The sequence below is a fragment of the Leopardus geoffroyi genome, chromosome B4 (genome assembly GCF_018350155.1).
Source record: "Leopardus geoffroyi isolate Oge1 chromosome B4, O.geoffroyi_Oge1_pat1.0, whole genome shotgun sequence".
Taxonomy (NCBI): Eukaryota; Metazoa; Chordata; class Mammalia; order Carnivora; family Felidae; genus Leopardus; species Leopardus geoffroyi.
Window position 1 is genome coordinate 77,974,338 of NC_059341.1, and position 25,924 is coordinate 78,000,261.

The 25,924-nt window shown below is 42.9% G+C and overlaps 2 protein-coding genes across 9 annotated transcripts in view; both read left to right on the plus strand.

The window, feature by feature from the left end:
• Positions 1 to 369: 369 nt before the first annotated feature.
• LOC123591825 (proteasome subunit alpha type-6-like) lies at positions 370 to 1,272 on the plus strand (the record flags this gene model as incomplete). The annotated part of the gene is given in 2 exon segments (XM_045466477.1): positions 370 to 943; positions 946 to 1,272. Coding segments are annotated over 2 exon segments (753 nt in total), but the record flags the coding sequence as incomplete, so codon positions are not given.
• A 9,668-nt stretch (positions 1,273 to 10,940) lies between these two features.
• Positions 10,941 to 25,924, plus strand: part of ATF1 (activating transcription factor 1) — an 81,654-nt gene continuing 66,670 nt past the window's right edge. Inside the window, exons 1-2 of one of the 8 annotated variants that reach the window (XM_045465129.1) lie at positions 10,941 to 11,749; positions 18,743 to 18,841. In XM_045465129.1, the coding sequence (XP_045321085.1) occupies positions 18,749 to 18,841 (93 nt within the window). In that variant the 5' untranslated portion in view covers positions 10,941 to 11,749; positions 18,743 to 18,748. Of the gene's footprint in view, positions 11,750 to 11,965; positions 12,292 to 16,893; positions 16,908 to 18,742; positions 18,842 to 25,924 lie in introns of those variants that run through there. The other 7 variants (XM_045465133.1, XM_045465131.1, XM_045465134.1 and 4 more) reach the window with 7 other exon arrangements.

Sequence of the window (25,924 nt, forward strand, 5' to 3'; positions counted from 1 at the left end):
ATAATGGGAATTCCTAAGAAGCAGATCTAAGGGAAATTTATATTAACTCCATTTATTAAGAAACAAACACTAAGTTGTATTCAACTAAACAAAGGAAAAGACCCTCTAAGATGGAAGGAAATAAGGAGGAAAACAAATTAATAAATAGAAAACAAGGGAAATAGGGTTCAAGAATTTGATTTCTTAAAAGTAACCTAATAAAATGTCGATAATATTCGCACACACACACACACACACAACTAGTAGGAAACAAAAAATATAACTACAACTCGTATTTTTTTTAATCTTAAGGGATTATTATAATTTTGCCGTAAACTTGAATTTTAAATGAAATGGCTCGTTTTCGGGGGGCTCAGAGACAGTGCTTGAAATGGCGGGTGCGCCAACATATCCCGTGGTTCCAGCGCTGGGTTTGATCGCCACATTACCATTTTTTCACCCGAGGGCCGGCTCTACCAAGTAGAATATGCTTTTAAGGCTACTAACCAGGGTGGCCTTACATCAGTAGCTGTCAGAGGGAAAGACCGGGCAGTAATTGCCACACAGAAGAAAGTACCTGACAAATTATTGGATCCTAGCACAGTGACTCACTTCTTCAAGATCACTGAAAACATTGGCTGTGTGATGACAGGAATGACAGCGGACAGCAGGTCCCAGGTACAGAGGGCACGCTATGAGGCAGCTAACTGGAAGTACAGGTATGGCTATGAGATGCCTGTGGACACGCTGTGCCAAAGAATTGCTGATATTTCTCAGGTCTACACACAGAATGCTGAAATGAGGCCTCTTGGTTGTTGTATGATTTTAATTGGTATAGATGAAGAACAAGACCCTCAGGTGTACAAGTGTGATCCTGCGGGTTACTACTGTGGGTTTAAAGCCACTGCAGCAGGAGTTAAACAAACTGAATCAACCAGCTTCCTTGAAAAAAAAGTCAAGAAGAAATTTGGACATTTGAGCAGACTGTGGAAACTGCAATTACACGCCTGTCTACTGTTCTATCAATTGATTTCAAACCTTCAGAAATAGAAGTCGGAGTGGTGACAGTTGAAAATCCTAAATTCAGGATTCTTACAGAAGCAGAGATTGATACTCACCTTGTTGCTCTAGCAGAGAGAGACTAAACATTGTATGTAGTTAGTTTACCAAATCCATGACGCCACTTGCCTGTGTGTTTGGTAACAACAGACCAACATTATGGAGGCCCCTGGATTGAAAAAGGAACCTCTCCCACTCCTCCTGCCACTGAAGTGGTTAGGACTCTGTATGAATTAAAAAAAAAAAAAAAAAAATAGTGCTTTTGGAAAAAAAAAAAAAGAAATGGATAATTTTCTATAAACTATAGAAAATTCATTCAAGAATAAGAGAATCTGAATTTTAACAAATTCACAAGGCAGAGAATTCCTGTTTCACATAGAAAAAGCCTTCCTGACTCCTCTTGATACCAAAACCAGACTAAGGCAGTTTTCAAATAAATCAGTCTCACCCATGAAAAGATGAAAATTATAAATAAAATCTGTTTCGGTCGCTGTGTAATACACCAGTCCAATTTAGTGGCCTAAAACAGTCATACCTATATATTCTATGCATCAGGAACTGGGCAAAGTATAGCAGGAATGACATCTCAACTCCAAAATGTCTGGGCTTGGCTGCAAAAGCTCCAATGTCTGGAGGTGACTGGAATCATCCAGGCATCTTTACTCACATCTGAAGCCCAGGCTCTGATAACGAAGACTAGGCTCAGCTGGACTGTTGCCCAAAGCACTTACTTCAGTGTAGCCTCTCCTCCTAGCTTGGGATTCTCGGAGCAAGCAGCTGGATTCTCAAAGGAGACATCAGGGGCAAGAGCAGGTTAGGCTGTAAACTTCTCATCCACTCTTGGAGGTCATACACCACTTTGGCTGCATTCCACTGCCCAGCCCAGATTCAAGGGAGAGGGCTCTACGTCTTGAGAGGCAAAGTCACACTGCAAAAAAAGCACGTGGGTTAGGAGGGACTTCGGTGGACGCGTGTGAAGACAATTGCATTGGAAAAACAATATTCCACCCCAGCAAGCGAAACCCAGTAGTGCGTAAGAAATAACAGATGGGTTTTAAAGAGGGTCAGAACAGGGATAGTTCAATATTAGAAAAATCCTATTTATAGAAGAAATCTTAGCAACAGCTTAAAGGTGAAAACTCTATGACCATCTCTCTCAATAGATTGAGGGGAAACACGATAAACGTCAACGTTGACTAATGAAAAAAAAATCCAACAAGCAAGGAATAGGAGACTTCTTGAAGTGATAGAACATCTATCAGAAACCTATAGTTAAAAAGAATACTTACCGATGGCACTTCAGAAGCACTACTATGAAAGGCAAAATTGTGATGAGGATGCTCACTTTCCACTCAGCCGTTGCACTTGAGATTATGGCTACCGTAATTAGGGAGAAAGAAATGAGCTATATGAATGGGATATAAAGGAAAAAAAAAAAAACATTTGGAGATGATACGCTAGTCTATGTAGAAAATATAAGAGGATCTACGCATTTATAAACAGAGGAGTTTTTTGGTTTTGGTTTTTTTTTTTTTTTGAGAGAGAGAGAGAGAGAGAGCATGAATGGGGGAGGGGCAGAGAGAGAGGGAGACACAGAATCGGAAGCAGGCTCCAGACTCTGAGCCATCAGCCCAGAGCCCGACGCGGGGCTCGAACTCACGGACCGCGAGATCGTGACCTGAGCTGAAGTCGGATGCTTAACCGACTGAGCCACCCAGGCGCCCCTAAACAAAGTTTATAAGATTGCTGAATACACGGTAAACATAAAAATCAATAGCATGAGTCTCCATAATAGTGGAATAATTTAGTCAGAGTAATCCTCCCATAGATGGAATTTTTGAAATTTGAAAAAAACCTATACATATATGTATAGAAGGCACTGGGAAATGACCACAAGGAGACAGAAATGGGAGAGTACTTCTGAAAGATGAAATGCAATAGGTGACATTTGTGTGTTTGTGATTTTTCTGTCTGAGGACATTGCCATAATTCCAAGGAACTTGACTGATAGCCACTGCCTACTGGCTTAAGGTGTAAAAGGATAGAGTTCCATGTTGTCAGGGAAGTCAGAGTAGTTAGGTGGGAAATCTGAAGGGAGAGAGCCCCAGAAGGTAGGAGTCCTCAAATCTGCATATAAGATGTGTCAAAATCTTTGGCTGATGACTAAACTAAATTATATGGAGAAAAATCCAGAGTTCGGTGGGGGGGGGGGGGGGGGGGGCTGTGGGGGGAGGAAAACAAAAAAGCAGCTAGAAATGGAAAGAGGCAGGAATTTCGGCCGTTGTCCATGACAGAGGAAAAAGATTGGAAATTAAGTCCTCTCAAATTAACTGACTTCTGAAATAAAAATCACTCTGTAAAGCAATATAATTCATTCCAGTAATAAAACTACTAAAAAGGTGAATAAACCGAAAAGGATGCCCTATACTTAAGAAAATCAGTCAATAGATACCAACCGTAATTAGCAGTCAAAAGGCTTAAATCAGCTATTACATATATATCAAGACTTAAAGGGAAACGTAGGGTCACCTGGCAGGCTCAGTGGGTAGCGCGTGCAACTCTTGACCTCGGGGTTGCAAGTTTGAGCCCCAGGCTGGGTGTAGACATTACTTAAAAATAAAATCTTGAGCAAAAAAAAAAAAAAAAGGAAAATGTATACACAATGAATGGGTAAGGAATTCCTACATAAGGAATCTAGCAGAGAAACAGAAACTAAAAAAAAAAAAAAAAAAAGAAAGAAAGAAAAGAAAAAAAAGACATACAGACTGGATAGGAAGAATTAAAGCTATCTCTAGTCACAAATGAAATGACTTGTACATTAAAAAATCCTACACACGTACAAATTGTAAAATGAGTTCAGCAAGGTTGCAGAATTCGAGATCAATAAAAAAAAATACCTATTTAATTTCCATTTCCTAGTAATGAACATTCTAAAAAAGGAAATTTAAAAATCAATTCTAGGGGCTCAGTCAGTTAAGTGTTGGCATCTTGGTTTTGGCCCAGGACATGACCTCCCAGTTTTGTCAGTTCGAGCCCCTCATCAGGCTCTGTGCTGACGGCTCAGAGCCTGGAGCCTGCTTCAGATTCTGTGTCTCCCTCTCTCTCTGCCCCTCCCCTGCTCACACTGTCTCTGCCTCTCTCAAACTAAATAAACTTTAAATACATACACACATACCAATTCTATTTGGGGCACCCAGTTGGCTCAGTTGGTTAAGCATCGGACTCTTGGTTTTGTCTCAGGTCATGATCCAGCCGTTTTGTGAGTTCAAGCCCCCTGTCGGACTCTGTGCTAACAGCCCAGGGCCTGGAGCCTGCTTGGGATTCTCCGTCTTTCCCCCTCTCTCTGCCCCTCCCCTGCTCGCACTGCCTCTGTCTTTCTCAAACTAAATAAATAAACCATAAATAAACAAATAAATAAATAAATAGATAGATAAATACAAATCAATTCTATTTGGGGTGCCCAGGTGGCTCAGTTGGTTAAACATTGGATTCTTGATTTTGGCTTGGGTCATGATCTTACGGTAAGTGAGTTTCAGCCCCACGTTGGGCTCTATGCTAACAGTGTGGAGCCTGCTTGGGATTCTCTGTCTCTCCCTCTCTCTGTGTCCCTCCCCCACTCGTGCTGTGTTTCTCAAAGTAAGTAAATCAACTGTAAAAAATTAAAAAACTTTAAAACCAATTCTATTTAACATAACATCAAAAGGAATAAAATACATCATAACTTAATCAAAGTATCAACTTGCATACTGAAAACTACAAAATCATTGAAAGAAACTAGAGAAGATCTAAAATGGAAAGTCATCCCCATGTTCATGGATTGGAAATTTTTAAATTGTTAGGATGGCAATTCTCCGCAGATTGATCTAGAGATTCAACACGATCTCTATCCAAACCCCAGATGCCTGTTTTGCAGAAGGGGATACGGTGATCCTAAAATTCATATGGAAGTGCAAGGGATTCAGAAAAGTCAAAACAATTTTGAAAAAGAGCAAAGTTGGAGTACTCACACTTCCATATCTCAAAACCTACTACGAAGCTAGGGTACCGGCCAAAGGATAGACCTATCAATCAATGGAATCGAACCAAAAGTCCAGAAACGGAGAAGCCTCTGGACCTAACCCAGCCAGATAATAAATCAATAATGGTATTAATGTTGCATCTCAGGGGGGAGTGGGGAGATGAGTGCCACCTGTAAGTGTGTCAGGATTCAGAGGTAATGGTCCCTGGTCTGGTGTATACCAGTCTGGTTCTACAGATTCCTGGAGGATGGCAGTTTACCAGGGCAAGCTTAACCAAATAGTAGCCTCAACTGTAGCCGTTGTACCCAGTCTGATACCTTTGCTAGATCAGATTAATACGGTCTCAGGTACATGGTATGTAGCCATTGACTGACAATATGTCCTTTTCTATTCCAGTCCAGTCTCCTCACTAGGAAAAAAAATTGTAACTATGCGTGAGGATGGATGCTAACTATTGTGACTTACTGTGGTGATATGTATGTTTTGCAATGCATACATATCAAATCATGATGTTGTACATCATGATGTTGTACATCTGAAACTAATATAATTTTATATGGCAATTATATCTCGGTGTTTTAAAAGTTAAAAAAACCTTTTTAACGTTTGTTCATTATTGAAAGATAAGAGAGAGACAGAGCATGAGCAGGGGAGGGGCAGAGAGAGAGGGAGACACAGAATGGGAAGCAGGATCCAGGCTCCGAGCTGTCAACACAGAGCCTGACGCGGGGCTCGAACTCACAAACCGTGAGATCATGAGCTGAGCTGAAGTCGGACGCCCAACCGACTGAGCCACCCAGGCGCCCCTTGGTGTTCTAAAAGTTTTTAGAAAGGGGAATCAGAAGGAGTTCACATTCATTTAGAAGGGATAAGAATATACATGTATAGTTTTATCCCAGGGTTATGTTACATGACATTACTCTGAAACAGATGGAACAAGATGTAATTAGTACACTGAAGGTCTTGGTAAACTGCAGGAGATCCTGAGGATGGGAAATTAAACTATGAAGAGTCAGAGGTCTAGCAATCAGGGGCACGCTGACGTATCTCCTGACATAGAAACAAATTACTGAGGCACCTGGCTCGTTCAGTCAATAGAGCACACGCTTCTTGATCTCAGGGGCATGAGTTCAAGTCCCATGTTGGGCATAGCTTACTTAAAACAACAACAACAGCAGTAGCAGCAGCAGCAAATGAATGGATCTTATGTGCCCTTTCTCGAAGAAGGAAACACGGCCCTGGCTAGGCCTCTTCAGGTGGTGGAGACATGCATGCCATCCCTGGTAATACTGCTGTGCACAATATATCAGGTGACAGCTTTAAGTATATAGCTTTGGAGCTGATGATACGGCAGACCAATGGTGGTGAAGGCGACAGTCATGGAAAAAGAAATGGTGCGTAGTTGATGGCAAGATCCAGTGGAAACTCTGGAGCAAGAACACGCCAGTTGTAGCGGAGTGTGCTACTGGGCCATGATAAGAGACGGAAAACTTGCCCAGGGGACACCAGGTGACCACGCGTCTGGAACTGTCCATCACTGACTGGATTCTGTCAGACACAGCAAGTCATAAAGTCAGATGGGCCCAGCACCAATCCATCATAAGAAGGAAATGTCACACGTGACATCAAGCCTAAGCAGGATCAGAGGACACAAGCCATCTGCAGGAGCAGGCGCCCCAGAAACCCACGTTTCACACTACAGTTGCACCTACCTATGGCTGTAATGGAGCCTGGGGGGAAGAGTACAAATTTGATCTATGGGTGGGTGATGGCCATTCTGTTGCAAGGGAAATGTATCTAATGGGCAGATTTTTTTTTTTTAATTTTTTTTTTTCAACGTTTATTTATTTTTGGGACAGAGAGAGACAGAGCATGAACGGGGGAGGGACAGAGAGAGAGAGAGGGAGACACAGAATCGGAAACAGGCTCCAGGCTCTGAGCCATCAGCCCAGAGCCTGACGCGGGGCTCGAACTCACGGACCGCGAGATCGTGACCTGGCTGAAGTCGGACGCTTAACCGACTGCGCCACCCAGGCGCTCTAATGGGCAGATTTTAAAATGATCACCCATTCTGTGTACTATGTAAGAATATAAATGGACTCATGGGCAGTGGCAAATGGCCTGGCCAGTCGGTCGGTGTCTCGAAAGGAAAAAGACTGGAAGATTGGATACAATAAGGTCTGGGGTAGAGGTCTCTGCATCACATGTCAACGCCCACTAAAAAGCATCCAACGTGGGCAAGACACTGAACGTCCAAATACGTGACCTGGCCGGTTGATGTCAGCCAGCCACTGAGCATGTCAGAATCGGCACAATGGGCACATGTATGGAGTAGCCACAGTGGCAGAGGTGGAGACTATATTGGGGCCCAGTGGTATGGGCTCCCACTTACCAAGGCCTATTTAGCTACTGCTGTCTCTGAATCTTCAACTAAACGTTGACACGAACCAATACTGAAATAATAGGACACTATTTCTTCAGGAGTTGATAACACTAGGCTTCTTCCATCCTAGAAGGGCCAGGGATTTGTTCTCAAGTGAACACATTTTTCTGAGGGGGGGGGGGGTTAAGATATGACTCATAGCACCACTCGGTGTCACTACCAAGGGGCTTACAAAGGCTCATGACGCAGGCTGCTGTGACCGACATAAAGAAGGTTCCTCCAATAAGCTGAACTTCAGTTCCAAGCTGACTTGCTGCAACTGGTTAGTAATAATCTTGAAGGTGAATAGTTTGTTTATACAATCCAACTACACAACAATAACCAATTCTTAGCCGTTATAAGCTTTTACTAGTGGCACCAGCCAGGAGGCCATCACAATACATAATGCAAGACGTAATGACAGCGTGGACTAAGGTGATGGTGTGCAGAGAAGGGGACGAAGTCACAAGGAAATTATTTCTCTTGCACCCAGGTGTATTAGATAGGACTCTAGAAAGAACAGCAACCAAAGTAAACTAGCTTAAATAGAAAAGTGCTATTCATTTCAAGGACAAAGGACGGCTTGTGGAACCTAAGGGCTGTGGCAGGCAGCTGTATCTCAGGCAAGTTCTAGAACTGGGGCCTAGAAAGCCACTGGTTCGCTCTCTTAGCTCTGCATTGTTCACAGATGGAAGAGGCTCATTACAGAGCTCCCAAGCGTTAGGTCCATTTACCTAGAGAAAAATGAATTTTTGGCCAAAGACAAATTCCACAGGGGAGACTCTGATGGCCAGCTTGGGCCAGGTGCCCATTATTGGCAAGATAGATTTGACTGTGAGAAGTTTCCATAAAAAGTAAGAGGGATAGTTGTCCACCACTCTCAGGGCTCATAGACTAGTTCTAGATGTTCAGTTCAAGCACAGTTAACATGAAGCAGCAAACAGTTTCAGGGCTGATTTATCTGAAATAGTATGGTTGTAGGAACTACAACCCCCTACAGGGGGTTAGGTTTTCCTGTGTGTTTAGCCTTGAGTATTGAAAAAGGACAAAACACAAAAGAAGACAAAAACAAGCCCATTGCTTAGACCATAAAGCCTACATCTACTAGCTTTTGTAATTTCCGCCTTTTGAGAGGTGGATTGTTCCAAACGCTGTTTCATGGCTCTCAAGTCCTCTACTCCAGCTCCATCCTTTTGCTAACCAATGAAGCTTCTCAAGGTGTGTGTCCCCTTAATGGTTTTTAACTAAATTTCCATAGTTACACTGCAGCATTTTCCATATTAATACCCAACATTTATTTAGTGTTTCCTGTGTGCCCGGAGTGGCTCCAATTTTACATGTATTAAACTCATTTAATCCACAAAACTTTACGGGACAGGTAGTATTACTAAACCCGTCTCCTTATAATATAATATCTCTCCCTCTTAATAGAAAACAGTGCACCAGAAGAGCCGAAGAGGTGCCACCACTGGCTTGACCAGTTTATGTAAAAATTTTTAACATTTTATGGGGCGCCTGGGTGGCTCAGTCGGTTGAGCGAGCGACTTCAGCTCAGGTCACGATCTCATGGTCTGTGAGTTTGAGCCCCGCGTCAGGCTCTGTGCTGACAGCTCGGGGCCTAGAGCCTGCTTTGGATTCTGTATCTCCCTCTCTGCCCCTCCCCTGCTCATGCCTTGTCTCTCTCTGTCTCAAAAATAAATAAAAACACTAAAAAAAAAAAAAAAAAAAAAAAAAAAAATTAAACTGCAACCCAACATTCAAAAAAAATTTTTAACATTTTCCTTTTTGAGAGAGAGACAGAGTGTAAGCCGGGGAGGGGCAGAGGGAGGAGACACAGAATGTGAAGCAGGCTCCAGGCTCTGAGCTGTCAGCACAGAGCCGGATGTGGGGCTCGAACTCACAAACTGTGAGATCATGAACCTGAGCTGAAGTGGGACGCGTAACTGACTGAGGCACCCAGGCGCCCCGGACCAGTTTATTTTGGACAATTGCCTTTGGCTCTTGAATGTTAGGTTATTTTATTTCACTTTACTTCCTGACTTCTAAAGTCAAAGACCTGTCCATCTGGTTTATAAATTCTTACTACTCAGTACCGTGTATGGCGTAACCAAGCCTTTTTTTTTTTTTTTTTCGTCTGCAGTTATTTCTCAAAGTTCAGAGCAGTGGTAGGTACAGCAGGTGGCACTTCCGTGAGAAACAAGTGTGGTGGAAATACTTGTGAGCGGCACGTTGCACAACATAGTATCTAAGCTTAAGATGCTTTACAAGTGGAAGAGGAGCTGAAGTGGATCAGTCCATCCATGCACAGTTTGAAGGTTTGTGTACAATTTAGTTTGTTTTTATGGTAACATTTTTTCAGTCCATCCACCCTTTTGCCAATCAGCATTTGTTAGGCATTCTGAGTTCAAAGGAAGAAACAGCCAACACAAAAAGAACAGTAAACTTGCAGCCAGCTTTCTAGACTTTAATATTCTGGATTCAAGAATGACGGGCGCTGGGTTTTGTTAATCAGGAAAGGCTGATGTCTGAGAACCTCTTCATGGTTCCTTACTTTTACAGGACACTTTGCTTTTCTATGGTAGATGACCTTTTGATTCTTTGAACAATTCTGGAACAAGGCTTGAATATTATATTTTCCCCAATTTTGATAACAGGAAGATAAGCTTAGAGAGATTTGGGTAATTTGCTTAATCAAAAATCTAAAATAAGGGCAGACACCTGTTTTTAAGTTATAATGGGTAGTCAACAATGTTTGCTGAATGAAAGGCATTAGCGAAACGTTAGTGAACTCTTTGAAGTGTCTGGCAGAGTAACTCTCGAGTTTTAAGTCACATTAGCTAGTCTTGAAGGTCAAAACCAGGACGGGCTCTATCCACTAAATCAGTTTCCTACGTCGTGGAGATCTCAAACTAGTAAAACTCCAGAACATCCCGGGACTTTTGTCAAGCACACACTAAAAGATGTATCATTTGTTGTCTGTTATCACAATAAAGCCATGAAGTAGTATTTTGCTAGGAAACGGATAAAGAGACAAATCAGAACAATACATAATCCCTTCTCCAGAAAGGTAGAGACACATTTGAGAATATTTTTAGGTTTTTGTAATGCATTAAAACGACGGCGTAACATTTTACAACGCTCCCTTCTAACAGCTGGGGTAAATCCGTTTCAGGTGCCACGCGAAGTGGCGCTCAAAACACCCTGCCGGCATCGTGGGTGCGTGTGTGTGCGCGTGCAACCAGTCTTTGGAGAAAATTCTTTCGTATGGGATAAAGGATGCAGCTCAACGCAATTGGGGTTAAAAAGAGTCCGGGGAGGGGCGCCTGGGTGGCTCAGTCCGTTAAGCGTCCGACTTCAGCTCAGGTCACGATCTCGCGGTTCGCGAGTTCGAGCCCCGCGTCGGGCTCTGGGCTGATGGCTCAGAGCCTGGAGCCTGCTTCCGATTCTGTGTCTCCCTCTCTCTCTGCCCCTCCCCCGTTCATGTTCTGTCTCTCTCTGTCTCAAAAATAGACGTTAAAAAAAAAAAAAAAAAGAAAAGAAAAAGAGTCCGGGTAAACTACGAGAAGATGAGGAGGGCAAACCTCCACGCGTCAAGTCACTTCTCTCTACAAGACCCGGACAGGTGAGGTGTGGATCAAGGCCAAGGACAACCGTTCGGGACCCGATCACCCAACCCAGACCAAGCAGCAGCTGAGCTCAGAACGACGCTTCGAATCGATGAGAGCGGCCCCGCACCGAGCGGCCTTCCGACACCAGCAAGCTGTCGCGGGTCTCCGAAAACAGAGGTGAGGGAGGAGTGAGGGCAGACTTCCTGAAGCGAAAAACGACTCCGGGAAACCTTTGGCAACTATCGCCGGAGTAGCACTTTCCGGAAGTGCGCCAGGCTTTCGGAAGAAACCCGGCACAAGATGGCGGCGCATCACGTGAGCAACGCGGTGACGTAGGACGGCGGCCCGCGCGGAGGGACCGCCTTAACTCCGCCTTAACTTCACCCCCCACGCTCAATTACTCAGTTTTGCCCCCCTCTCCTACCCCGCCCCCGGCCTGGTGTAGATCATGCCGCCAGTGGCGGCTCTGACTGCCGAGGAAACGGTAGCCTAGGACAGTTGGCTGTTAAGTGACACAGATTCTCCCCGCTCCGCCTAATCCCTGGGAGAGGCACATACCCCGCCGCGTGAGGGCGTGGAGAAGTGGGTAGAGAATTTCGGATCCACCTGGGAGGGGGGAGTGGAAGTTCCCGCCCCGGACAGCGGCGAGGCGGCAGCCACAGGTAAGCAGGGGGCGGGGGTGCGACGCGTTCCCGTGTCCCTGGGCAGCGGCAGGGCGCGGGGACTAGGCGTCGGAGGGGACGCCGCGTCGGGTGTCGCGCCGGGTGGGGGTCGCGCGCGGCGGCCGCGGTGGGGGAGGGGCGCGGAGGGCGCGCGGCGGAAGGGGGAGGGGCTGCCCGCTGTCCCCTCGCCGAGCGCGCTTCCGGTTCTCGTGCTCGCCCGGCTGTTTCCCCTTCAGTCGTCAGTCTCCCTTTGGCCCCCACCCCTCAACCAAAATAAAACCGGAGACCTCCCGCCGGGGGTGGCTTTCGCTTCTGAAGCGGCCCTTCTGCGGCCGTAGGCGAGCGCCCTCCGTCGCAGGTCTAGGACTGGGGCGCGGAGGGCAGCGTGGCCTTGGCCTCCGAGCGTTTTCCGCCCAGCTGCCCGGGACCGGTTTAGGTCCGCCAGGGATCCCCCAGAGCGCTCCGGGCGCCCTCGGCGTGCCAGGCCCAGCCGCTGGCGGTGGAGGGTTCCAGAAACCGCCCTTGCCTTCGGGGAGCTTACAGTTGAGTGGGGTACAGTAATGACACAGACGGAACGGTAGCGGAAAGGTGGAGCTGATGAGCGAGAAGGAGGGTGTGGGGTGATAGAAGCTCCTCTTTTTATCTTTAGGCAGGATCAAAGCGAGGAAACGGTCCTTTTGATTTTCTCCTTTATCGCAAAAAACAAAGCATGAGATCTCCCGGCATCAGCTACACGGTGGAGCGTGCAGCGTAATCTGCTCTAAAGTTATATTGTCCGTGTTAAATGATGGTTATTTGGTTAGCTGTTGAGGAGCAGTGGGCTAGTACCGGTTCCCTCAGCTATCAGAGCATTCCTGTGAAACCTGTCCTTCAGGGAGAAGTGTCCTAAAGCGAAGAAGCAATTACCATGAATGTATGCGGAAATTTTTTTTAGTGGTTCCAGACCCGGAAAAGAATCTCTCAGGCTTTTCTGCTCCCTTAGGACACGTCTTACTAACAAAGTAAATCGAGGTGAAGTCTGGATGCTCACAGACAAGAGTTCAAAGCCACGGACATGAGATGCTGGGTGTAGTTCTGGGGGAAGGCTGCGAAACACACACTGAATGGTGTTTTCGCTTTTCTCCTTTTTCCCTGAAAGTGAAAATCCTCTTTCTTCGGATTTCTTTGGGTTAGCGAAATCAGGTATTAGTGTGGGTTTTTTGTAAAAGTGAAGTGATGGAACACACATTTTCAGTAAGCAGGGGGATAGCTGTAATACTCCTTGAGAATACCCTTCTGAGGCTTTTTCAGCATAGTTTTGGTAAGCATCTTTGTCAGACTGACCTGGGCTGTGATAAGAGTCTGTATGTTAGGTTTAGGTTGCAAAATGTATTTTGTCTTGAGAATTTCATTACCGGCAGAAATAAGCAGTTTCATTAAAATGCTCCTTTTCCGATGGAGTTTATAATGTGCAGTTACCTCGGTGTCCCAGCTGGAATCAGTACTGTTGTCCTAACGCTGAATGTGTTTGTTCTATGATTTGTAGTTAATCCTTTGAGGTTCTGTTTGGTCTGCGATGTATACAGATGTATACATCTGCACAGTACTGTTAGGTCACCAGTAGGTGGTAGTCCCGTCTCAACATGCTTTTCCTTCCCATATCATCCTACTTAATTATAATGAATTTTTAACTCTAAAGTAGGATGTTTTCTTGTGTCTGAATTGTCCTGAGTCTAAAGCTGAGTTGAAGTAATTGTCTGAATATGTATTTTTTTTAATGTTTATTCATTTTTGAGAGAGCGAGCGAGCAGGGGAGGAGCAGAGACAGGGAGGGAGACAGAGGATCCCAAGCTGGCTCCATGCTGTCAGTGCAGAGCCGAAATCAGGAGTCCGATGCTTAGCCTACTGAGGCACCCAGGCATCCCTAAATATATTTCTTTAACCATTATTTTCATCTATAGCTAGATAAACCCCAACTAAAGACATTGATTTATTCACCTTTAATAAATATGCAAGGTATTAGTGCTGTGTTGGGACAGGATATGGTCCTTAGCTCCCTAGAGCTTGCATTCTGGTGCTGTTCAGGAAACAGGCCGTTACAGTACTGGGATAAGTGCCATGAGCAGAGGGGGTAACATGTTCTATGGGGAGGTAGCCAGAGCTTCTAGACTTGTCTGAGGGAGTAATGAAAGTTTGCTTGGAAGAATAAATAACTCAAAGGAGTAGGCCACATGAAGAGAAGAAAAGGAGTGTCTTCTGGCAGAGAGAATGGCATGTGGGAAAGCCTGAAGGTGAGAGAAAGCAAGGCAGACACATTTGAAGATCTGAAAGAAATGCAGTATGACTAATAGGAACAGTTTTGAGGGGAGATCATGAATTCACTTGTGGAGATGTCGAGCAAGAGCCTTTTTGCCCTCAAGCTTATCATAGTTCAATATTCTCTATAGGTGAGGAAGCTAAGACCCTCTTCATTCATCAAATGAGATTACTAACTGTATTTGTTGATGTTTATTGTTTACTGCATACATGAGGGTCTCTGCTGGGTAGAGCACGCATTCACAGGATACAGGCCCTGTCCTTAGGCACCTTAAGACTGGGGGAATCAGACATGCCAATAAACAGAATTCCCAGTGTTAAGTAACCTCGTTAGAAATAACCGTAGGGCACAGTGAAGTAGGAAGAAAGGACCTGGAGCAGTTGGGAACATAATGTTTGAGATGAAACTTGAAAAGAGTAGGTGTTTGCCAGATGGACAGATTGACAATGTGAGAGGAAGAGGGGCAGTGTGGAATAAAAAAAACAAAAAAAAAACCCCATGGGTTTTGGATTAAATAGTTACGGTTTCAGGTCTTATATTCACATCTTACCATGAGATCCATAGTAAATGATAGTTTCCTTGAGCCTCAATTTACTTATCTCTCAAATAGGGCATTCAGGAAATGATACTTTAAAAAGCTGTTAGTTTAGTGCCTAGTGTATAATATTCCTTTCTTTGCAAATTTTCTTAAAAGTACCCTGCTTTTTACTTACATTTTTTTTAAACGTTTATTATTGAGAGAGAGAGACAGAGCATGAGCATGGGAGGGCCAGAGAGAAGGGGAGACACGGAATCCAAAGCAGGCTCCGGGCTCCGAGCTGTCAGCACAGAGCCCGACGCGGGCTCGAACTCACAAACTGCGAGATCATGACCCAAGCTGAAGTCGGGCGCTTAACCGACTGAGCCACCCAGGTGCCCCTCTTACGTTCTTTATATGTCAGCAAGATCACAGCCTGCTGCCTTTTCAGTTCCCCAAATTCATTCCCATTGATGGCACTTTTGAAACTGTGTTTCACTGCCCCCCTGTGATTCTGCCCTACTTACCCTTGTCTAATGTTAAGCATCCATCTGCTGCTGGGGGCTACTTTCATGGAAAATGCCTTTGTACACATACAGTTTATTCTGTGTTGAGGAACCAGTTTGTTTTTTTTTTTAATTTTTTTTTTCAACATTTATTTATTTTTGGGACAGAGAGAGACAGAGCATGAACGGGGGAGGGGCAGAGAAAGGGAGACACAGAATCGGAAACAGGCTCCAGGCTCTGAGCCATCAGCCCAGAGCCCGATGCGGGGCTCGAACTCACGGACCGCGAGATCATGACCTGGCTGAAGTCGGACACTTAACCGACTGCGCCACCCAGGCGCCCCAGGAACCAGTTTTTAACGGATGGTTAATCTTAACCTTAATTTTAGGAATAATAGTTCAAAAGTGAGTAAAGATTATACTCTTAACATTAAACATATATAGTATATTGTTTACAATAAGAGGAACTATAAAGCTGTTTTCATTTTGGAAAAAAAGATTAGTTGATTCCTCTTTATTTTTTTTTATTAAAAATAAAGGTTTTTTTTTTTAATGTTTATTTTTGAAGGAGAGAGAGACCGAGCATGAGTGGGGGAGGAGCACAGAGAGAGGGGAGACACAGAATCCGAAGCAGGCTCCAGGCTCTGGGCTGTCAGCGCAAAGCCCGATGCGGGGCTCGAATTCACAAGCTGTGAGATCATGCATGACCTGAGCCGAAGTCAGACACCCAAGCGACTGAGCCACCGAGGCGCCTCTCCTCTTTATTTTTTTATCTTTATTTTTTTAACATTTATTATTGAGAGAGAGAGACAGAGCATGAGCAGGGGAGGGGTAGAGACTGGGGGAGACACAGAATCCGAAGCAGGCTCCAGGCTCCGAGCTGTCAGCAAGAGCCCGATGCGGGGCTCGAACTCACAAGCCGTGAGATCATGACCTGAGCCGAGGTCGGTTGCTTAACCGACTGAGCCACCCAGGCGCCCCAATTTTTTTAAAGTTTATTTTGAGAGAGACAGAGACCTTGTGAGTGGGGGGAGGGGCAGAGAGTGAGGGTGAGAGAATCTCAAACAGGCTCCTCACTGCCAGCGCCCAGCCCACCTGGGGCTTGAACTCAGGAGACCATGAGATCATGACCAGAGCCAAAACCAAGAGTTGGATGCTCAACTGACTGAACCACCCAGGTGCCCTTAGTTGATTACTCTTTAAAAAATTATAGAAAATAGGCTATCTTATTTTCCATAGGAAATGTGGTTGTAATAATTGTCCAAAATCTTATTTGCTGACTGTAGTGGTTTTTACTAGGAAATGTGTGTTTTGTTGATTGTGTTAGTTTCCATTAGAGATAGGGTTTCTTAATGATACTGTTATGGAGGAAAAATCAGTGAGTCACAGTGAAACAGAAAAGTATCATTTCCAGTAATTTAAGGTTTTTAAACATCTTTTATAGTTTCTTTCAGTGCTTTAGCACTATACATTTTTTTTCTGCATTCTAACTTACGTCTTCTGAAACGGAGTGTTAAAAAAGGCATTTTAGGGCTGCCTGGCTGGCTCAGTCAGTAGAGCATACCACTTTTGATCTTGGGATGTAAATTTGAGCCACATGTTGGGTGTAGAGATGACTTAAAAATAAAATGCTTAAAAAAATAGAGGCAGTATGTAGAAAATAGATCATTCCATTTTTGATGCTGTCTGTATATTTAGTCCGCGGAGATACGCTTGTATCAGTGGAGATTAAAAACCACTATGCTCTTCCTAAAGAAGGGACTGTATGTGACCTTAAAAGCAGTTGAAGAAACAACATAGGAAGGATTGGATGAATTTGCCAAAATTAAAAGTTTTAAGGTAATCGTAGTTAAATCACATTGGAAAAATATTTATATCCACGTGATAGAATGAAATTTATATTAAGAAATATAGGCTAAAAAGAAAAACTAAAATCTGGTAGATGGATGGACAGATAATATGAACAGATATCTCACACAACTAATAGAGAATTAAAAGAAATGTAAAACAATATATTGTTTTTCACCTATCTGCTTTTTCATGTAGTTCTGATAGAGTGTAATTCCTTCAGAAAACTTTAAATATTCAAACCCTTTGATCAGGCAGTTCTCTTTTTTGGAATGTATCCTATAGAAATAATTTTAATTGTGGAAAAGCTTTATGTACCAAAGATATCAATCACAATATTGTCTTGTTTGGTAAAAAATTATGAATCATATCTATTCACTGGATGGAATATTGTGTAGCCTTTAATTTGTTTCAGTTTTCTTTTCAATTTTTATTAATATTTTTATTTTTTAGAGAAAGGGGCACAGAGTGCAAACAAGGGAGGGGCTGAGAGAGAGGCAGACACAAAATCTGAAGCAGGCTCCAGGCTCTGAGCTGTCAGCACAGAGCCGATGCAGGGCTTGAACCCACGAATGGTGAGATCATGACCTGAGCCAAAGTCAGGTGCCCAACTGACTGAACCACCCAGGCGCCCCTAAATATGTTTCAGTTTAAAATCTAGAAAATACTAGTGATAAGTGGGAACAAGATACAAAATTATACGTAGGGGAAGTTTACAACTTTTGTTTTCATTTACTTAGAGACAGCACAGTGGGGAAGTGGCAGAGAGAGAGAGGGTGAGAGAGAATCCCAAGTGGACTCCGCACTGTCAGCACAGGGCCGGACGCGGCACTCAAACTCCTGAACCTGAGCTGAAACCGAGAGTTGGATGCTTAACCAACTGAGCCACCCAGGCACCCCAGCAGTCTTTTTCTAAGTGGTTCTCTTCCCATTTGACATATCCCATCTCTCATAACCCATTCATTCTCATTCTTACCAAGCCTGCATATCCTGTAGTTGATTATCTAGATCTTTAGAACCTACTTAGGTATGGTGTTACTTACTTAGTTCAGCTTTTACTCAGTGAATTCTCTGTAAAGAAGTGTATGTGCAATGAGAAAACTGTTCCCTAGACTGGAGAAGGATGCTTGTGTCCGTGAATAGGAAGACTATCATACTTCTTTTTTTTTTTTTTTTTTAAAGTTTATTTAATTTTTGAGAGAGAGACAGAGTGTGAGCAGGCAGAGAGAGGAAAACATAGGATCCAAAGCAGGCTCCAGGCTCTGAGCTGCCAGCACAGAGCCTGATTCAGGGCTCAAACCCATGAACCATGAGATCATGACTTGAGCTGAAGTCAGACACTTGACTGAGTCACCCAGGCACCCCAGAAGACTATCATACTTCTTGAGTGGGATAACATTTGAAAATGTAGTCACAATGATTTACATGTATATGTGCCATTTATTAAATTTTAACATGTTCACGTGGGTCAAAATTTTAAAAATGAAAAAGTGTATGCAGGGTAAAGTCTTTACTATCACTGTTCCATAGCTACCAATTCTCTTCTATGGAGACATCCATGTTGCCAGTTTTTATACAACTATGCAGTATGTTATACGTATTCTATAGCACTTTTTATTTGCCATTTCTTGAGATCTTATAGTTAGATTTCTACACAGAACAGAGCGTCAGAACATATTGAGTCTGGATAAATTGAGCTCAGCCCATAGCATAGAAAAGCTTCATCTGTTCCTCTGAAAAAGTACATGTTTAGGAAAGAAATGTCTTAGGATTTCTTGAAAATGAAGTTAGGAAGCATCTTTTAACTGACTTTTTTCCTCTTATAGTTGATTATGGAAGATTCCCACAAGAGTAACACTTCAGAGACAGCACTGCAACCTGGTTCTGCAGTTCAGGGAGCTCATATTTCTCATATTGCTCAACAGGTAAGGCCTTTCCCAACCAAAATACTGAGCTAATTAGGAATATTTCATAAAAAGAACCAAGCAGAAAGAACTGTAAAACGTTGAAATGTATGGAAGGAAGGTAGATTGGATTTAAAAATCCTGTCAAGATCACTCAGTTTTATTTTCTTTCATGTGAAGTATATTTAGTGTTGTTTTAATGTGTATATACTTCTCAAAACTTGAAGAAGTAGATTTCATTTTATGTGGGGCATGATTGTTTAGATTTTTTTCAGACTGATTTTGTTGCTATGTGAGAAAAATGAAAAATTAACTGGCTCTTTGAGCTAACTTGAAACAGACGAATAGGGGCGCCTGGGTGGCGCAGTCGGTTAAGCGTCCGACTTCAGCCAGGTCACGATCTCGCGGTCCGTGAGTTCGAGCCCCGCGTCAGGCTCTGGGCTGATGGCTCAGAGCCTGGAGCCTGTTTCCGATTCTGTGTTTCCCTCTCTCTCTGCCCCTCCCCCGTTCATGCTCTGTCTCTCTCTGTCCCGAAAATAAATAAACGTTGAAAAAAAAAAAAATTAAAAAAGAAACAGATGAATAGTTTTAAGAGGCAAACCATCTTTAATTCAATAGATTTATTATGGATAGATAGGAAATATTTCTGCTTAACTGGAAAATAGGCGTGTATACGTAAGAGAACTTCAATTGATAGGCATGCATATTATAGAATTGACATTTTACAAATTTCAAATTGTCTGATCCATGCATCTGATCCATTTCAAGGAAACAACTATTTGTTGTCAGCGATAAGATTTGAATTTTCAAGCAAAAATTAGAATTTTGGAAAACTTGTATTCACAATTGTGAGCTTGACAGTTTTCCAGTAGTTATAGACTTTTTAGTTGCAAACTTGTGTACAAAATCATGCATGAGTATAAGATTTGGTCAAAGTACAAGGTAGACTAATGGATTTTAATGTTAACAGAATATGCAGTGCAACGTTCAGAGTGTACATTGCAAACAGCCTGTTGAGTTTTAATGTGGTATCGAAGAATATCCACAATTATCTGAAAAGACTATTAAAACAGACTTCCTTTTTCCAACTACATGTATGTGTGAGGCCAGACTTTGTTCATGTATCTCATCCAAAACAACATATGGCAACATATTTAAGGTAGAAGCAGCTAAGAGAGTTCAGCCGTTTTCTATTAACTCAAACATGAAGGTAATTTGCAGAAATATAAAACAATACCATTCTCTCACTAATTTAGGGGGGTGGAGTTTAGTTATAGAAATGAAAACATTATATTAACGTGTAATAGATTTATATTATTTTAAAATAAACTGGTAAATATTTTTAAATTTTTTGATTTTTTTTTTTTGCTGTTGTTTACTTATTTATTTCGAGAGACAGCAAGGGAGGGACAGAGAGAGGGGGAGAGAGAGTCCCAAGCAGACTCTGTGCTGTCAGCATGGAACCCAACGTGGGCTCGATCTCATGAACCGTGAGATCATGACCTGAGCCAAAATCAAGAGTTGAATGCTTAACCGACTGAGTCTTGTAGGTGTCCCTTGTTTTAATTTAAGTGTAAGTGTTAGTAGATTAAAAGCCCATAAAATAAGAATTTTGTGAGGTCCTCAGTTTTTAAGAGTGTTAAAGGGTCTGTAGACCAAAACCTTTGAGAGCCAGGGCCCTAAAGGGTTATTAATCCTTCCAGCTTGATGTATCCTTCTATATTATTTGGCTGTATCTGTGTGGAATAATTATATCTACTCCAGAAGGTGCTGGAAAAACAGTTATGGAGTCTTTCAGTTATCTTTCTGTTAATAGCGCCCTCCACAGAGATGTTTAAATTCACTTGGCTTACGTGTGTATTTCAGTTATTTTGGTGAGATGTGAATGTTTTTCAAGTTTCCTTAGAAGCATATTTATAGTGTTGTAGAATAAGTACATTTCCAAGTGATTAAGTAATTTTGTAGTGATTTTGAAAAATAACGTGACTGACTTTATGTTCAAATTCTTGTGGCTTGACTACTTGATTAGACTCTGAATATTGTAAGGAAACAGTATCTAATACAGTAGTATCACAGTGAACAGAAGTCTCTGCTCTTATGGAAATTACATTCTAATTTTGAGGAGACAGGCAATAAAACAGATATCAGTTCATAGTATGTATTGTGGAGACTGATAAAACAGGGTAGGAGGGATAGGGAGCTGGTGGGGACAAGTGGATTTGCCTTTTTATATAAAGTGGTCAGAGAAGAGTAGTAGAAATAACTCTTCAGTTACATGGACTAACAGTTGTAAAATGCTGAGACTGATATGTGCTTGGCACGGTTAAGGAACATCACGGAGGCTGGTGTGGTGGCAGATGAACGAGGGGAGAATGACACAAGATGAGGCAGAGAGGTTTGGAGTGGGAAGGGGAGTGTCAGATAAGGTAGGCCTTGTATGCCACTGGAAGTCTTTTGGCTTTTAATCTGGGTAGGATGAGGACCCTTTGGAGTGTTTTGAGTAAAAACGTTATCTAACTGATATTTTAGTAGGACCATTTTGGCTGCTCGGTCGAGTGGAAGCGGGAAAACTGCTTAGGAGGCCGTTGCAATAATGTGCATGAGAGGTGATAGTGACTTGAACCAAAGTGGTAGCAGTGGTGGTAGTGAGATAAAGTTAGATTGTGGATATAATTTGCTTGTGAAACCAACAGTGTTTACTTTTGGATTACGTGTGGATTTTGGAGGAAAAAAAAAAAGAAATTGAGATAGACCCTGTAGTTTTGGGCTTGAATAACTGGAGGAATGGAGTTGCCACTTAATTAAGATGGACAACACTAGAGCATGTTTTTTCTTTTGGAGGTAATATTGGCAATCAGGAATTTGGCTTTTAGGCATGTTAAGTTGGTGATACTATCTATATTAGTTTTCTGTGCTGCAAAACAAATTACCACAAGTTGTTTTGTTTTTTTTTTAATTTTTTTTAACGTTTATTTATTTTTGAGAGAGAGAGACAGAGCATGAATGGGGGAGGGTCAGAGAGAGAGGGAGACACAGAATCTGAAACAGGCTCCAGGCTCTGAGCTGTCAGCACAGAGCCCGACGCGGGGCTTGAACTCACGGACTGCGAGATCATGACCTGAGCCGAAGTCGGACACCCAACCGACTGAGCCACCCAGGCGCCCCACAAATTATCACAAGTTTAATGGCTCACAAGAACACAGCATTTATTATCTCACAGTTTCTGTGAGGTCAGAAACTTCTTAGCTACATACTCTGGTATTGGCTGGGGCTGGGTTCTTACCTGTGGGTTAGACTGGAGAGGAATCACTTCCAAGTTCACTCGGGTTGTTGGCAGAATTCATTTTGTTGCAGCTGTAGGACTGAGAGCTTCAGTTTTTTGTTGGCTGGAAGCCACGCTCAGATCTTAGAGGTCATCTGCAATTTGCTGCCAGGTGGCCCTCCCCATGCAGTTCACAGCATGGCAGCCTGCTTCCCTTACCTGTGTCAGAGGGTGAGAATGAGTCAGCTAGCAAGACAGAGTCTTTTATGATACCATATAATATAATCAATGGAACGATATCCCATTCCTTTGCCATAAAATGTAACGTAATCGCGGGAATGATACCCCATTGCCTTATTCTGTTGATTAGAAGCAAGTTGCAGGTCCCTCCCACACTCAAGGGGAAAGGATTATTCAAAGGCATGAATACTAAGAGGTGGGGATCATGGGGGTTACCTTAGAGTTTGTGTAGATTTGTCCAGTAGGCAGTTGGATATATATGGTCCAGAGTCTAGGGAAGAAGTCCAGACTAGAAATGTAAATTTAGGAGTTGTGGGTATATAGATTGTATTTAAATTCACAAAGTGATTTCTGGCTTCCACTTAGGATACAGAAAGCTGAAAAGAGTATTGCTCCCATCTTAAAATAAGAATGAGCTGTAATGTACAAAGTCATAATCTCTCTTGATCCATCAGAGGTGGGGTGTAGGCCTGGCTAATCTGTAACGGAGCACAGGAAGAAGACAGGGCTGTCATACAAGGGGAAAGGAGAATTCAGCTAAGTTTTTAATGAATTGCTAAAGCCTAAATGTGGGCTGCATGAGAGTATAGAATCTTTGAGAGCTGCAGATACATGGTAGATAACCCCCAGCTGTTGGTGTTTCTCCAAGGTCCTCCCAACGGTTTCTCTTGAGAAAAATTGGGGAAAGCAAGGGAGGCCACAGAAAGGCTTATTAGGTGGTACGGGCCTGCCTGGACCCTTTTCTCCCTGTGGAAAACAGCTTTAAGCCACTGGGGGAAGGGGATAAACTCCATTTTCCATTGTGGCTAGGAGGAATGAAAGGAAAAAAAAAAAAAAACCCATAAACCTTGAGAGAAGGGGAGGAAACTGTTCTGGGTTTAAGACCTTTAGTTTTCCTACTACTGGGAGAAAGCCCAACCCCTGAGACCCAGAGATACAGGGCTTGCCTGAGACCGAGCCAGGATAATGGAGAACTTCCCTGTTCCCTGCTAGCAAGTAAAAGCAACAGCAGTTGCCCAGGGGAGGGGCAAGACTGTGGAGAGAGTCTCTGGGGAAGAGAGTCTCTGGGGAGAGAAAACCTAAAGCTGAGGGTGGAGCAAGAACATTGAGAAAACACTCTGGGCAAACCAGCTCCCACTCTAAGCAGAAGGTGGCACTAGAGGAATTTGAAGCAGATAGTACACTTAAGGTAATCCTAACAACAAAACCCAAGCCCAGCCCAATTCCTGAATAGATGACTCAACCCTTCCCCTCAGCCCCCCAACTAACAGGTTGGAGAAGAAGAGCCATACCCATTTTTTAAATGTTTGTTTATTTTTGAGGGAGCGAGTGAGCAAGGGAGGGGGGCAGAGAGAGAGGGAGACAGAGGGTCTGCACTGAGAGCACAGAGCCCAGTGTGGGGCTCCATCTCAAGAACTGTGAGATTATAACCTGAGCCGAAGTTGGTTGTTTAACCGACAGAGCCACCCGGGCGCACTTAGCCATACCCATTTTTATACTGTTTCCTCAGTCTGTGTTGTTTTATACATGATGTCCATCATTCAGGCAAAAATTATGAAACATGCAAAAAAATAAGAAAAAATAATCCACTGTTCAAGAATCAAAATAATCAATAGACTGAGGATGACATAGTTACCAGAACTGTCAGACAGTGAATTTAAAAATACCAATGAATAGGGGCGCCTGGGTGGCTTAGTTGGTTAAAGCATCTGGCTCTTGATTTCGGCTCAGGTCATGATCTCTCAGCTCATGGGATTGAGCCCTGAATCGGGGCTGCTTGGGATTCTCTCTCTCCCTCTCTCTACCACTCCCCTGCTCGCTCATGCACGTGTACCTGCTCTCTCAAAAAAAAAAAAAAAAAAAAAAAGACTTAAAAAAAAAAAATACCAGTGAATAACATAGTAAAGGCTCTAGTGGAAAAAAGGTGGACAACATGTATAATGGTAAATTTCAGCATAGGAATGAAAAGTATATGAAGGTCAAATGAAAATGCTAAAATTAAATTTTGATATAGATGAAGTATATTTTAGGACTACTTGTTAGCAGATTTAACATAGCCAAGGAAAGAATCAGTGGACTTAAAGATAGATCAGCAGAAATTAAACACACTGAAAACAAATAGGGGGAAAACAGACCAGAGCATCCAAGAGCTGTGGGACAATATCTTTGTAACATAAGTGTAATTAAAGTCATGAGACTAGATGAGATTACTGGGGGTCTTGTATACTCATAGATGAGGTCAGTGGATTTGACTGGGGTAGGTTGGCCAGTGAGGTTAAGAGGAAAATCAAGAGAAATTAGAATCTTGGAAATTAAGAATAAGGCGATGGTCTAATGTAAAATTCTGCTAGCATGTCGAATAAGGAATAAAAAGCAACCCTTACACAGTCAGTCTTCATTATTCAAGGATTCTGTATTTGCAGATTTGCCTACTTGATAAAATTTATTTGTAACCCTGGAATCAATCCAGGACTTCTGTGGTCATTAGTATACATGCCCAGAGTGGTGAAAAAATGGAGTCATTTAATGCACACCATTCCAGCTGACATCGAACAAGATGCCAGTGCTTTGTCTTATTTTAGCTCTCATACTATAAACAGTTCTTTTTGTAGTCTAGTTAGTGCCATATTTTTTGCATTTTTTTGCTTTTTGTTGGTGATTGTGCTGTTTGAAATGGCCTCCCAGAGTTGTACTGGGTGTCGTCTAAGTGCAAGGAGGCTGTGATATACCTTATGGAGAAAATATATGTGTTAAATAAGTTTCATTCAAGCACGAGTTGTAGTTTTGCTGTTCTTGGGTTCAGTGTTAATGGATTAACATTATATATACTAAAAAGGTATCTTTAAAGAGGAACACTGGTTATATGTTGACCAGTTGATGCAAATAAGGTGCCCAGGAGCTTGCAGGAACCTACCTCCATACTCCCTCTGGAGCAGTGGTTCAGTATTTGCTAATTCTGTGCACATGCAACTTTATAGAATGTAACTACCACAAATAGTAAGAATTGACTGTATTTAGCAACATGAAATTTATTGACAGCCTTAAGAACTATTTCAGTGGGGGGGGGGGGGTAAAAATCTAATTAGATCCAAGAGAACATGGAAAAAGAGAAGAAGAGGGGCGCCTGGGTGGCGCAGTCGGTTAAGCGTCCAACTTCAGCCAGGTCACGATCTCACGGTCCGTGAGTTCGAGCCCCGCGTCAGGCTCTGGGCTGATGGCTCAGAGCCTGGAGCCTGTTTCCGATTCTGTGTCTCCCTCTCTCTCTGCCCCTCCCCTGTTCATGCTCTGTCTCTCTGTCCCAAAAATAAATAAACGTTGAAAAAAAAAATTAAAAAAAAAAGAGAAGAAGAAAAGAATTGGACACTCATTGACAACAAAATGAATAGACAACTCCTTTGAGGAGTTTTGTTGCAAAGAGGGCTAAGAAATAAAGTTGCTGGAGAGGTTTGTAGGTCATGGGAGCTTTGCTTTTATTATTACTTTTTGAGATGGGAGGAATACCAACAGTCTGTTGGTACACTGATGTGAATGATACAATAGAAGGGGAAAATTTGATGATACAGGAAAGAGAAGTCAATTTTGGGATGAAGTCCTTAAGGAGA